Raw genomic sequence first — 12,387 nt, 5'->3', positions numbered from 1 at the left:
TGTAGATCGTACCAAAGCATCACCTGAATACAAGTTGTTAAGGTTACGTAAATGCCTTCAAGGGGAGGCCCTCAAAGTAATCGAGCATTTGGGCCATTCTGTTGCTGCCTATGAAGCTGCAAAGTCTCGACTAGAGCGGAAGTATGGTGGGAAACGTAGAGCTCTCACTCTTCGCCTTGAAGAACTGGATGCCTTTAAGCCGTTACGAGAGGACAATGAGAAAGACCTGGAGAGATTTTCAGAGCTGCTTGATGGAATTGTTGTGAACTTGAAGGATGCTAACCAGGAAGCCGAGCTAGGAAATGGATCATTGTACATTACTCTTCAACGGAAGTTCAACAAAGGCCTTCTCTCTAAGTACAAGCAGTGGATTAGTGACAGCCATCGCATTGAGAATGTAGGAACACTGAGAGTTTGTTGACAGAGAGTCTGAGTTTTTGACCACAGCTTCTGAGACCATAACAGGTGTCCTCAGTGGGTCCAAGAGAGAGAGAACCTTCCTAGCTGAAGTAGATCTCGAACCTAAGAAGAAACAGGAGAACAAATGCAAGTTGTGTAAAGGATCCCATGGCATGTGGGACTGTGAGAACTTTAAGAAGATGTCTGTAGACATGAGGTGGAATGTCGCTAAGGAGCAGAAATTGTGTTTCAGATGCCTCAGTAATGGACACCGCGAAGAAGCATGCTATCGGAGCAGAGTTTGTGGGTTAAATGGATGTCGCTTTCACCATCACCGGATGCTTCGTGAAGATCCAAAGAAAGAAGAGAAGATCGAGGCAGCAAACGTAGCGGAGAAGTTGATTCGTAAAGCACATCGCAAGTTGGTGGCACCGCGGAAGGGGAGTCTGAAGAGAGAACCCACACTATTACTACAGGAACTGGTGCAGTGCCTTCGTCAGGGTTCGTAGCCTTAAGAACAGTTCCTGTCTATGTAACTAATCATCATCGGAGAATCAAAGTGAATGCCCTTCTTGACGACGGAAGCAGTAGGACTTACTTAAATAGTGACATTGCAGCAGAACTTGGTCTCGAAGGTAGACCACATGAACTAACGGTTAACGTATTGAATGAAAATCAAGAAACGTTGGCCACCTCAGTTGTGTAATTGATGATCAGCAGTTCTGATGGAAAGGTGTCCAAACTAGCCTCAGCCTATACAGCCGAAAGAGTGACTGGAAGTATGCAAGTGGTGGACTGGAGTAAACATAAGCACAAGTGGAAGCATCTGAAAGGCATCAAGTTCCCTCAGGTTGGACCAAGACCGATTGTTGATCTTCTAATTGGTGTGGACCATGCAGACTTGCTGTACTCGTTGGAGGATCTCAGAGGAAAGGCAGGAGAGCCCATAGCAAGACTGACTCCGCTTGGCTGGACGTGTATTGGGACCCCAGAAATCCCCACGGAAGAAGTTCAGACAAATCTTACATTTTTTTCTGAATGACATGCATGAATTGAACAGTCTTGTCCGCCGTTACTGGGACATTGATGAACCTAAAGAAACTCTGGTTGTCAGACCGGATGAGAAGCTTGATAGGGACATTGTTGCTAAGTCCTTGACCTTCACTGATGGCCACTATGTTGTTGGCATGCCTTGGAAACAGGATCGACCGTCGTTACCTGACAATTACAGCATGGCCTTGAGTCGTCTACAGTGTACTGAGAAGAAATTGAAGCAGTCCCCAGAACTCGGTGAAGTCTACAAAGAAGTACTAGAGACCTATCAAGAGAAGGGATACATCCACAACGTGTCACATGAAGAGGTCAAGCCTGATTAACTTTGGTACCTGCCCCATTTCCCAGTCTTGAAGCCTGACAAACCGACCACCAAGACTCGTATTGTGTTTGACGCGTCAGCGAAATTCAGTGACGTATCTCTGAATGACATTGTACTCCAAGGGCCTAAACTCCAGAAAGACTTGTTTGCGGTACTATTGAGATTTCGCCGCAATCCTGTGGCCCTAATGTGCGACATTCAGGAATGTACCTGCAGATTAAGCTAAGACCTGAAGATCAGCCTTATCATCGCTTCTTGTGGCGAGACTTGCAGTCTGACCGAGAACCTGACGTCTTTGAGTTTGACAGAGTTGTATTCGGAGTGAACTCGTCCCCATTCCAAGCACAGTTTGTTGCTCAAGAACATGCCAGACAACGCCAATCAGAACTTCCCCTAGCGGCGGAAACTGTTTTGGAAAGCACGTACATGGATGACAGCATGGACTCCGTTCCAGATGTCAAAGACCGGTGTAGAGTTGTACAGCCAGCTGTCAAGATTATGGGACTCTGCTGGGATGCATGCCCGGAAATGGCTATCAAACGTGCCAGACGTTTTACTGTCCAATCCAGCTTCAGATTGTGCGACCGAAGTCGACCTCGACAGCGGAGAACTGCCCTCTGTTAAGACACTGGGTGTTTTGTGGTTTCCCATGGAGGATGTGTTCAAGTTTCAAGTTAACCTGCCTACCAAGAGCAATGATCATACGAAGCGCAGTTTCCTAAGGAAGATAGCCACGTTGTTTGACCCTCTTGGTTTGCTGTCGTCGTACACAATGCGTGCCAAAGTCCTGATTCAAGAGATGTGGGCAAGTAATGTGGACTGGGATGAGCCGGTGGATAGAAGGCTGTCGTGGAAGGCTACAAAGTGGTTTGATGAGCTGTCAGTACTACCCACCCTTCACATTCCACGATGCCTGAGAAGCACCACTATAGTAAAAAGCATAACTTTACACACGTTTGTTGACGCATCTCAAGAAGCGTCCGGCGCAGCCTGCTACACCAGACGTCTGTATGAAGACGAGTCTGTTTGTTGTTGTCTTGTGGCTTCAAAGTCTCGTGTTGCACCACTCCAAGCTGTAAGCATACCGCGGTTAGAACTGATGGCGGCTGTAGTAGGGCTTAAGCTCAGCGAGACAGTTGGAAAAGTCCTTGCCATTGAGAGTAGTCACCGAAGCTTCTGGTCTGACAGCATGGATGTGCTTTACTGGATTCGCGGATGCAGTCGAAAGTTCAAGCCATTTGTAGCTAATCGCGTCGGAGCAATCCAAGCCTTGACAAGTCCAAATCAGTGGAAGTATGTGCCAACCGGACAGAACCCAGCTGATCTACTGACCAGAGGAGAAAGTGGCTCTAAGCTGTTGACAAAAGAGAAATGGTGGAACGCACCAGCATTCCTAAAGCAAGATTCAACTGAGTGGCCTGAGACTAAAATTGAGGTCAAGAAAGGACCAGACATTGAAGCCCGTAAGCAGTACCAAGAAGCAGAACAAACAGAGACGCAGACATTCCTTGCTCTGACCAGTGAAGACCGCCTGCAGTCACAAAGATACTCAAGTTGGAGTAAGCTCACCAGAGTCACCGCGAGTGTAGACCGTGACTTTGGTGGACCTTTCATGATCAAACAGGGGAGAGGAAAGACACGCCAGAAGAGATACCTGTGTCTGTTCACTTGTCTAGAGACTAGGGCTGTGCATCTTGAAGTAGCATACAGCCTTGACACTGATTCATTCCTAAATGCATTCTTTCGAATGACGTCACGACTTGGTGTTCCCAAAGATGTTGTTTGTGACAATGGAACTAACTTTGTTGGTGGAAGTAATGAGTTGAAAGAATTAGAAGCCTTAGCCAGAACAAGATCCAAGATATAACATCGAGCCACAGAATCAACTGGCACTTTAACCCGCCTGCTTGGCCGCACTTCAGCGGTGTGCATGAAATAATGATCAAAGCGCCAAAGAAAGCCATTTATGCAATCTTGGGTTCTGCAGATATCACCGATGAGGAACTATTAAGTGCAACTGTTGGCGCAGAACGCTTAATTAACTCTCGGCCACTAATCTATCAATCAGCCGACCCATCGGACCTTGTTCCTCTCACCCCAAACCATTTCCTTCATGGGCAAGTAGGAGGACGATTTGCACAGGACAGTGTTGACACTGAAGACTTCAACCCAATAAAGAGGTGGCGTCGGATCAAGGAACTTGTTCGCAACTTTTGGCATAGGTGGTTGCGTGAGTGGATTCGAGTTTGAGTGCAAGAAAGAAGTGGCGCAGAGATCAACCTAATTTGAAAGTTGGCGATGTGGTGATTGTAATGTCTACAGAAACTCCGAGAGGAAAATGGCCCCTGGGACGCACCATCAAAGTGCTTCCTGGAAAGGACGACCAGGTCCGAGTCGTCGACGTTCAAGTGGGAAAAACGGTGTACAGGAGACCAGTTGTGTAACTTTGCCCATTGAAACCGAACCTTTTTTTTTTCATAGTGTTTTTTTAGTTTGTGCAATTTTGTTGATATTGTCTTATCAAGGAAGGGGAGGATGTTCCGCAGAAAGCCTTGTTGTAAATTAGCAATTCCCTGGGGTCCCCCTCATAATAGGAGTTTTGCACGCATGCGCAGTAAGACCTGTTGTTTCGACCACGAGGTTGCGAGTTGTCGGCCATTTTGAAAAGTGTACACGTTTATCTCCTCGGAAATGAAAATGTTGTATGTTCTGAAGACTGAACTTTTTCGCTGACCTTCGAACCTGGGACATGCGGAACAACACTACTGGAAAAAAGACCTGAAAATATTTCAGGCTCTGAACGGGATTCGAACCTACGACCTTTGCGCTACCGATGCAATGCTCTCCCAACTAAACTCTCAAAACCACATGAGAACGGTCGTGTACGGTGGGTTGGCCCTTTATGTTCAGTGGACGTAATACTCGGCTCAAGTATGTGAATTCCATAGTTGTAGATGTCCAACAGTAGCAATTAAAAGTAGAAAAAAAACATGGAATAAAAAAACCCTGTCCTTAAGTTGACTTAATCTAAAATGTTTGTTCGTATAACAAATTCATAAAAATATTGACAGTTCATTTATGTACTCAGGGTGGTACCCATGATCCTTTTGTATGCAATTAAGCACCTTTATATCGGATTCTGTATAATATGGCACCCATCCTCAAGTGTTAAATAGATCTATAATGCTATGGCGTCGCTGTGTATCAAGGATAATACGAGCACAACGCTTTTGTATTTATATTGTCTTGGTTGCAGCAGCTTGTCCATGTTACGCTGCAATATAATATTTATCACTGCTATTTGTGTTATATTTTTAATCAAGCTAAACTACGATGGCCGAAGACCAAGAGTTTATCAGTGGCTTAATTAAAGCATTACAATAAAGTACGAGTTCTGCTGTTGGTAAATAAGCCTTACAATTCTGTTGAGTATGCCTATACGCTTTGTTATCTTCTTACATAAAGAATCAATATAGACATCGAAACTGAGTTGTTGGTCAGGTAAAAGGCTCATCAGCTCAATGTTTTCAACCCTTTCTAATTCACTGCCTTTAAGCTGAATCTCAAGATTGCGATCTTCTTTATTTAAACTTCTCCATAGGCGTGGTCCATCGATTAGTATTGTCTTCATCTCGGAGCAATTAACAGATAGATTGTTGACCATTCATCGACGTTGGCGACCTCTCGGCTGAGAGTGTTCTTTAGCATAACCAGAAGACGCTAGTAGGGTAGTGTAGTCGGCAAACATGTCGATGTGCGTGTGGATATGTAGGGGTAGATCATTGATGAACATCAGAAGAACTGAAGTTGAAAGAGTTGTGAAGTCGCTAGCTAACAAAAAAGCACCTGGCACTGACAAAATACCATCCCGTGTCATAAAGGAATCTGCTTCTGCTACCATTCCATCGATAACCTCTATTATAAACAGTTCATTCAATTGTGGTGTTTTCCCTAGTGTCTGGAAAACGGCTGAGGTATGTCCAATTCCAAAAGAAGGTGATCGCGAAGTAGCGAGTAATAATAGACCGATTTCACTTTTGCCTATTATATCAACGGTGTGTGAAAAAATTGCATTTGATCAGCTCACATCAAAGTGGAAACAAGAAGTGGCATTCAACCGAAATTTCATTAATATCCTCTACAGACGCAATCTTACGAGCGATTGACCAAACTAAAGCTACAGCAGTAGTGTACCTAGACATGAGCAAGGCCTTCGACAGTATCAAGCATGAACTTTAGAACCACAAGAAACTCACAACAACTGAATATTCCTCTGTGCAAAACCACTGCTGGTCAGAGATCTTTTTATTACAGAATAGTAAAACTATGGAACTCTTTAGACAAAGACTTAAAACTATGCGAGAGTCATGCAAATTTTAAGAAAACTCTGAAGACAAAGCTTCTCAGTGAGTTCTTAAATTAAATTTTTCTTATTTCTTTTATTTTTCTTCCTTTCCATTTTTTTTTTATATAATTAGTGTACTTCATACATAATATATAACTAGTGTACTTTGTACTTATCTCACCTCATGTATTATATTGTTCACTGAAAAACCTTTTAAGGAGTGTACTATAAAATTTTATCTTATCTTTATCTTTACCCAATATGGAACCCTGGGGCACACCCGCTGTAATCAGTCCTAAAAGTCGATATCTGTCCTTTAAATGAAACCAATTGAGTACGTTCGGTTAAGTATGACTGGTCATGAACCAGCCCTTATCTACAATCGTGGGCAAAAGTCTTTGAGACACTTACGTAATTTAATGAATTATCTGTGTTTTACTACTGAAGTTTGAAAAAAGCGCTGCTTTCCTTTTAAAAACGCGTTGCTCTTCCCCCTCCCCACCCAATACAATGTTGAAAATCAGAAGAAATTGCTGGTAGTAGTTTTCAACATTGCATGGTGGAATGAGAGGCCAGGTTAGGCAGGTGAAGTTGTATTCGCGTCTGGCGTGTGTCCAAAAGTGCAAATTTGTCCCGAGACTTTTGTCCATGATTGTAGTTTATAGGCTTGAAGCATTCTGAGCAGAATCACATGATCAACCATTTCAAAAGCCTTTTTTTAATCTACAAGAACCATACCATTGACGCGGTTTCTATCTAGATTAAATAGCAAACTGTCAACTATATATGCCAGCGCCATTTCTGTGCTGTACTGCTTTCTGAATCCAGACTGGTTCTTATAAATAAGGCCATGAACATCGAGATATTCGAACAAATGATCATGCACGTGGCGTTCAATGATTTTTGTACGGCACCGGAATTAGTGAAATGGCCTATAGTTGTTGACATCATCCACATTGCAAGTATGGTATAAAGGGCAGTCACGCTGGCTTTTTTCCAACTACAGGGAAACGATCCTGATGAGAGGGACAGGTTAATGAGCTTCGCTATAGAGGGCGCAAGTTCCGTTATGCCATATTGCAATGGAAAGATAAACGTAACTGGTTCGAGTGGCCTTATTAACGGAGTAAATTTGTACAGGATTATACAGGTTGAGATTTCAGAATGAGGCTGTTGGCCGTGTTAACGGGGTGGTTGGACTGACGGAATTTTCTTGTAAGAAAATGTAAGGGCGTTTCGCTGGGATAAAAAAACACTGGCCGTAATCACGAGGTGACCATATTAACGAGGTGATCGTGAGGCGGAGTTCCACTGTAGTGTTCACCTGTCAAATAGCCTGAAATGTCAGTCATCTCCCGCCCTTGGCTGAGGACGGGAGATGAAAGTATAGTTGTTGGAAAAGTGCTGGAAAGCCAGCAGCCTCCTTAACCGGAAAAATCTGGAAATTCCAGAAGGAAAATAAAATAAGACAGTGGCCAAATCTGAGTGAGAAATTTTCGAAATTTAGGTTAACTTTGGAAATCGTCGGAATAGCGGTTTTAGTGTCCCTCACAGCTGTCTCTGGTTTAGCCAAAATTCAGTCTAAATAACTTTCCGTCACAGCCAAAAACCAATCACTTGTTTAATAGTGTTACCACCCATTTCGTAACATAAAATGTTGGAGTAATTAACTATGCGTTTTTAAAAGTTAAGTGAGTTGTATTCATCTTTATGGAAAACTTTTTCGGTGTTCGTTGTATTATTTTCCTGTCACTTCCCCAGTAAGTCTAACATGTTGTTAACTTGTTTTAATCGCGCGCGCATTACCCCATTGCAAGTACATGTTTGCGGTTGGATTTCAGCATAATTTGCCACGGAAAACAGCTAGTTTTTCAGATGGAAGCCGTTAATGGTTTGTGGTCAGCAATATGCCTCTATTCTGGTATTCCTGGTTTAAGTGGAGCCTCATTAACTTGATTTGGTTACAGTAGGTTGATTCAACCCTACCGCGCGCGTGGCGTGTAAACAAAGCCTTTCGTGATGCGCAAAACGTGTGCGCACTAACAAAACGTATCTCCTCAGTTTTTAGCTCTGCTGGGCTCCTCCCAGCGAGAGATGAGCCAGGAATATTATCCTCACAAAGCAAAACAGACATGTCAACCCAGTCACTTCTCTGGTCATCTGTAATTTTTATCCTACAACGCCTCGTTTTCGCGTTTGACCGCTCGCTCGTCCCACGAGGGCCGGTATTCGGGAATACAGTTTATGAGTCACTAAAGTTTGCGTGTTTTTGACCAGACGTGGGCCGTAATGAATTTGTGATTTTTTGGCGGGTTTGAAAACTATTTAAGAAAAAAATCCAGCACTTTTCTAGGCTTACCATAGGCTAGACCATCTCCGGGCTAAATATGAAAAATTTTGATTTTTTATCATGTGCCACATATTTCCGATATATGGCTTGGTCTTAGTAGACATTCCTTCTTAAGATGCATTAATTTAACGCCATTCTTTTTAAATCGCCTTTATAAAGTGCATCGATCGTTAATTTCCTACAATAAGGTAGTTTACCCTTCTCATTCGCGTAAAATGTCATTTCATGACCTGATTTATCAAAGCGGCAAACTCCGATTTGGTTATTTAGGTTCCCTGGGAGATTACCAAGACCCTATATACGACCGTTGCATGGAAATTTTGCGCTCTCGCAAGTCTTCTCTACTCGACGGTATAATTAAAGCGAGTTTCTCTACCCACCGTCCCTTCAACGACAGCGACGCTAGCATATCTCTTCTCCCAATCTCAATCTTAGTTTCATTTAAGCTGCGGTTCTTTTAGTTGAAGTTTCGGCAATGTGAACATCTTCTGAACAATCCAAACCCTACTTCGGTCCCCTGAATTTTACCAAGCTAAGATTACACCAAAACTCAATTGAGTATTTTGACTTTGTTTGCCTACATTTTTATTAATTCGAACAAGCGGATTTTTCGTTGAAAATTACAGAAACCAGATGAAACTTTTTCGTTCCACTAACAACAACAACGTTATTTGTACTCATTCAGCTAGAAATTGAATGAACAAAAATAAGTTTAAAATAAAAAGAGTACATGGCTGCCAGAAATAACCCTAATGGGCTAAAAAGACTGGGCAGCCATTCCTAGTGATTTAAACAGTTATTCGCCCAACTGATTGAACTTTATAGTAAATCACAAATACAACATGTCCTAGCGCCCAAGTTGTTGTCGATATGTTATAAAAGAATTTGTTCATGCCTTTAGCTGTGCGTATATCGAGTTATGGATGTACTTGGGAAGTTTAGAGAACACTGAAGAAGCTAGAGCTACTCTCGGCAGCGCCTCGTGGAACTTCAGCACTTTCTCTCTTGTCTCCAAACTTCCCGCCTTCATCCATAACTCGATATACGCACGCAAAGCATGAACCAGTTCTTTAAGAGGCCATTTCCGAGTTTCTTTGTGCCTCTGTTTCAAAACGAGTCTTGGTGCAAAACCTTTCATGCGAAAATGAGTTTGATTTGCATGAAAATGAACCTGCAGGCGGAACGCATTTCCATATGAATGGTTTCGAGGCAAAAGACAACTCGGAAATGGTCTACTAGCAGACCACGAACGAAGTATGAAGTCAATCAGTAGAAACCGAAGCCTTAAGCTTAACCTTATTTATTTACTTATAACACGCTTATCCTTTTCGTCCCGGCTAGAACATAGAGCCGCAGTCATACACCGCTACTGAACCCTGTCCTGTGCTTTGTTTTGTGTTTCGTCCCACAAGATCTTGATCCATTTCTTCCAGCTCCTTCAACACTGTCCTCCTCCAGGTAGTTTTTCGCCTGACTCTCTTTCTTCTCCCAGTTGGTGTCCATCTCAAGGCAACTATTGTTGTCCTTTCATTGGAGTCATCCTCAGTACATTACCAGGCCATCGTAATCTGCGATTTTAATCCCTTTTTATCCTGGGCTTTTTGTCCCTTTTTCAGTGTGAACCGGAGGGAATGGGGTCGGGTGTTGGTGCACCCCGCTTTCTTTGTCCAGAAATCTTGACTTAACAATTAACTTACACATCTTGAAAAGCATTTAAATTTGTTGAAGAAGAGTGAATCTTTTGACTTAAAATATCTATAAAAATCCAACATCATTCAAAAACAGAAATTTAAACTCTGAAAAACACCAAATTTCGACGAAGGCTTTTCGAAAATACAGTTACTGTAAAAATTCCATGTCACGTGAACAGACTATTGAGATACCAATGCAATAGATATATCTATATCTAGTCTTTAAAGAAATAATTCCTTTTTCAGAGTTAAATTCATGGCACGCTTTTTGGCCGTTACTAGGATTATCATTAAAACGAAAGTTAAACTCCAGTGCGAGGCTAGGGAAAAGGGTAGGCAGACAGTCACTTTCATGGATTGAAAAAGTTGGCCAAGCAAGCCTGTACACTTTATAATAACAAGGGGCAAGGGAGGGAAATTAAAGCCGGTTAAATCGAACACGTGATCAGATCGAGTTCTCGCAGCATTCTAACAGTTCTACATCGCAGACTCGGTAATACTTCCCCTACACTTCCCTCGCCCACAGTAAAATTTATATTATTGTTATTATTACGAAAAACCGACATGAAAACGATGAAAACAGCTATGCCTAATAATGACCGCACAGAAGTCGAAATGAAAATTTCAAAGCATTAACTTTTTTAGAAGCAGCTGAAAGGAAGTAGAAACGAAATTAGCGTCCTCTAAGTTGGGTGCGTTATCTGTCAAATAATCAATAGGATGACAAGATGATTAAAAACTGGTGTAGTGACTGTCAACATGAGCGGGGTTAGAACGTCAGAAAGCAGCAAATATTGGGCAAGAAATACGTGTTGACTAGTTAACTCCTAAAGTGACTATTGCGGTATTTTGAGGTATTATCAAGTCGGGTGTATTTAAATTTTCCTCAGAAATGTTATAACTGAGAGGTATTTGCCAATCATTTACAATAGGCCTTCTCTCTGCACCTTAGCCAAAAATAATTGTTTTGCGAATGTTTTTAAAGTTGCTTTGAGTTAACGTTAGGCATTAATGCAAAACAAGGACTATTTTAACCTTAATTTAAAAAAAATATTATAGTTAAAATAATGACCTTTATTAAAAGGATGGAGGTCTTTGGTCGTGTATGAAATAAAAAGAGAACAAAAGAAATTGGAAGACAATTCACCTGGACTACTGAGAGAATCTGGGCAAACATCATTGATACTGAACAAAAAACAAATTCTTAGAACGTTAAAAACCACAAAATCCTGAAAAAAAAAAGAAGGCACCGGCCTTTCATAAACATAGTAGACTACGTCTGCTAAAACATACATCAATGTTAGAGGACTGAACTTGATTTGTATATTTCGTGCTCCGCCAGCAAGTTTTAGTTACGTCAGTAGCTTGTTGTTTATTTCTTGATTCCAGACAGTTCAGCCAATTGTTATTCAACGGCATAGCATATTGACAGTTTGTTTACACGAAGATACTTAGTTCAGAATTAATGCAATTTTACTGCTCTCCCGTTTTGGAGGTTGAATCAACTTCCCGACAATGCTGGTTGTTTTTTGGTTTTTTTTTTGGTTTTTTTTTTTGGCAACGCAGTTTAGAGAGTCTTTAGACATATTTCATGGTATATTTCCTGATACTTTTTTTTTACCATAGATATCACCTCTTGCATGTTTAGTGCAAAGTTCTTATGCGGAAAATTCAGTTTGAAGCGTGATGTTTGTCTTTTTGTCACAGACAGATGAAAAGCGAGACGAACAAATATTCAACTAATTACTATTTAACGCCAGAGCATTTTGACATATTGTTGACATTTAATTCTTCTACTAACTTACGCAATATGAGTTTTAACTTCTAGTTTGCAGAGACTGTTCTTCATTAGCACTGAGACCAATCGCTAAAGCCCAGGTCAAACGGCGCATGATATTTGATGATATTTGATGATAGTCGGTGAAAGTTCAGGGAAAATCATTCAACTATCATCGACTATCATACGCCGTTTCCCGACCAGGGCTTAAGAAGTTCCTTCTTGACAAGGTAGGCTTCATGACATTATAAACTTTTTTGCTGATTCTTTTTATTACATTGTGATAGTCAAACCATTTGGCCCAGTCAGTTAGGATGGTTGCTGCGTTAAAAACATCGTATTAAATTCAAAGTAGAAACCGAGAGAAAGTCAATTGCATTCACTTTTGAGTTAATTCGTTTCTACTCTTTCTTTTTTTCTTTCAATACGATTAAAGCAGGTAGTGGCAAT

At 41.6% G+C, this 12,387-nt stretch overlaps 2 protein-coding genes and 1 pseudogene across 2 annotated transcripts; all 3 read left to right on the top strand.

The window, feature by feature from the left end:
* The first annotated feature begins 1,108 nt into the window (after nt 1-1,108).
* On the top strand, nt 1,109-2,218 carry LOC145499397 (uncharacterized; annotated as a pseudogene).
* Nucleotides 2,219-2,423: 205 nt separating this feature from the next.
* LOC145501797 (uncharacterized) lies at nt 2,424-3,641 on the top strand. Its single transcript, XM_081481189.1, has one exon. It carries the CDS (start codon nt 2,424-2,426, stop codon nt 3,639-3,641), a length of 1,218 nt encoding a protein of 405 aa, XP_081337315.1.
* A 71-nt stretch (nt 3,642-3,712) lies between these two features.
* On the top strand, nt 3,713-4,218 carry LOC145501796 (uncharacterized). The gene is made up of 2 exons (XM_081481188.1): nt 3,713-4,004; nt 4,097-4,218. Exons 1-2 carry the CDS (start codon nt 3,713-3,715, stop codon nt 4,216-4,218), a joined length of 414 nt encoding a protein of 137 aa, XP_081337314.1.
* The last annotated feature ends 8,169 nt before the right edge of the window (nt 4,219-12,387 follow it).

The sequence above is a fragment of the Orbicella franksi genome, chromosome 10, assembly GCF_964199315.1.
Source record: "Orbicella franksi chromosome 10, jaOrbFran1.1, whole genome shotgun sequence".
NCBI classification, from domain to species: domain Eukaryota; kingdom Metazoa; phylum Cnidaria; class Anthozoa; order Scleractinia; family Merulinidae; genus Orbicella; species Orbicella franksi.
Note: the sequence above shows the minus strand (reverse complement) of the source record. Positions and strands in the feature narration are given on the sequence as shown.

Bases quoted from the DNA above. Each gene is read 5' to 3' on its own strand.
- LOC145501797 (XM_081481189.1), top strand. From the start codon at position 2,424: ATGGAGGATGTGTTCAAGTTTCAAGTTAACCTGCCTACCAAGAGCAAT.
- LOC145501796 (XM_081481188.1), top strand. From the start codon at position 3,713: ATGATCAAAGCGCCAAAGAAAGCCATTTATGCAATCTTGGGTTCTGCA. The intron at 4,005-4,096 runs GTGAGTGGATTC...TAATGTCTACAG, and splicing joins CTTTTGGCATAGGTGGTTGC to AAACTCCGAGAGGAAAATGG.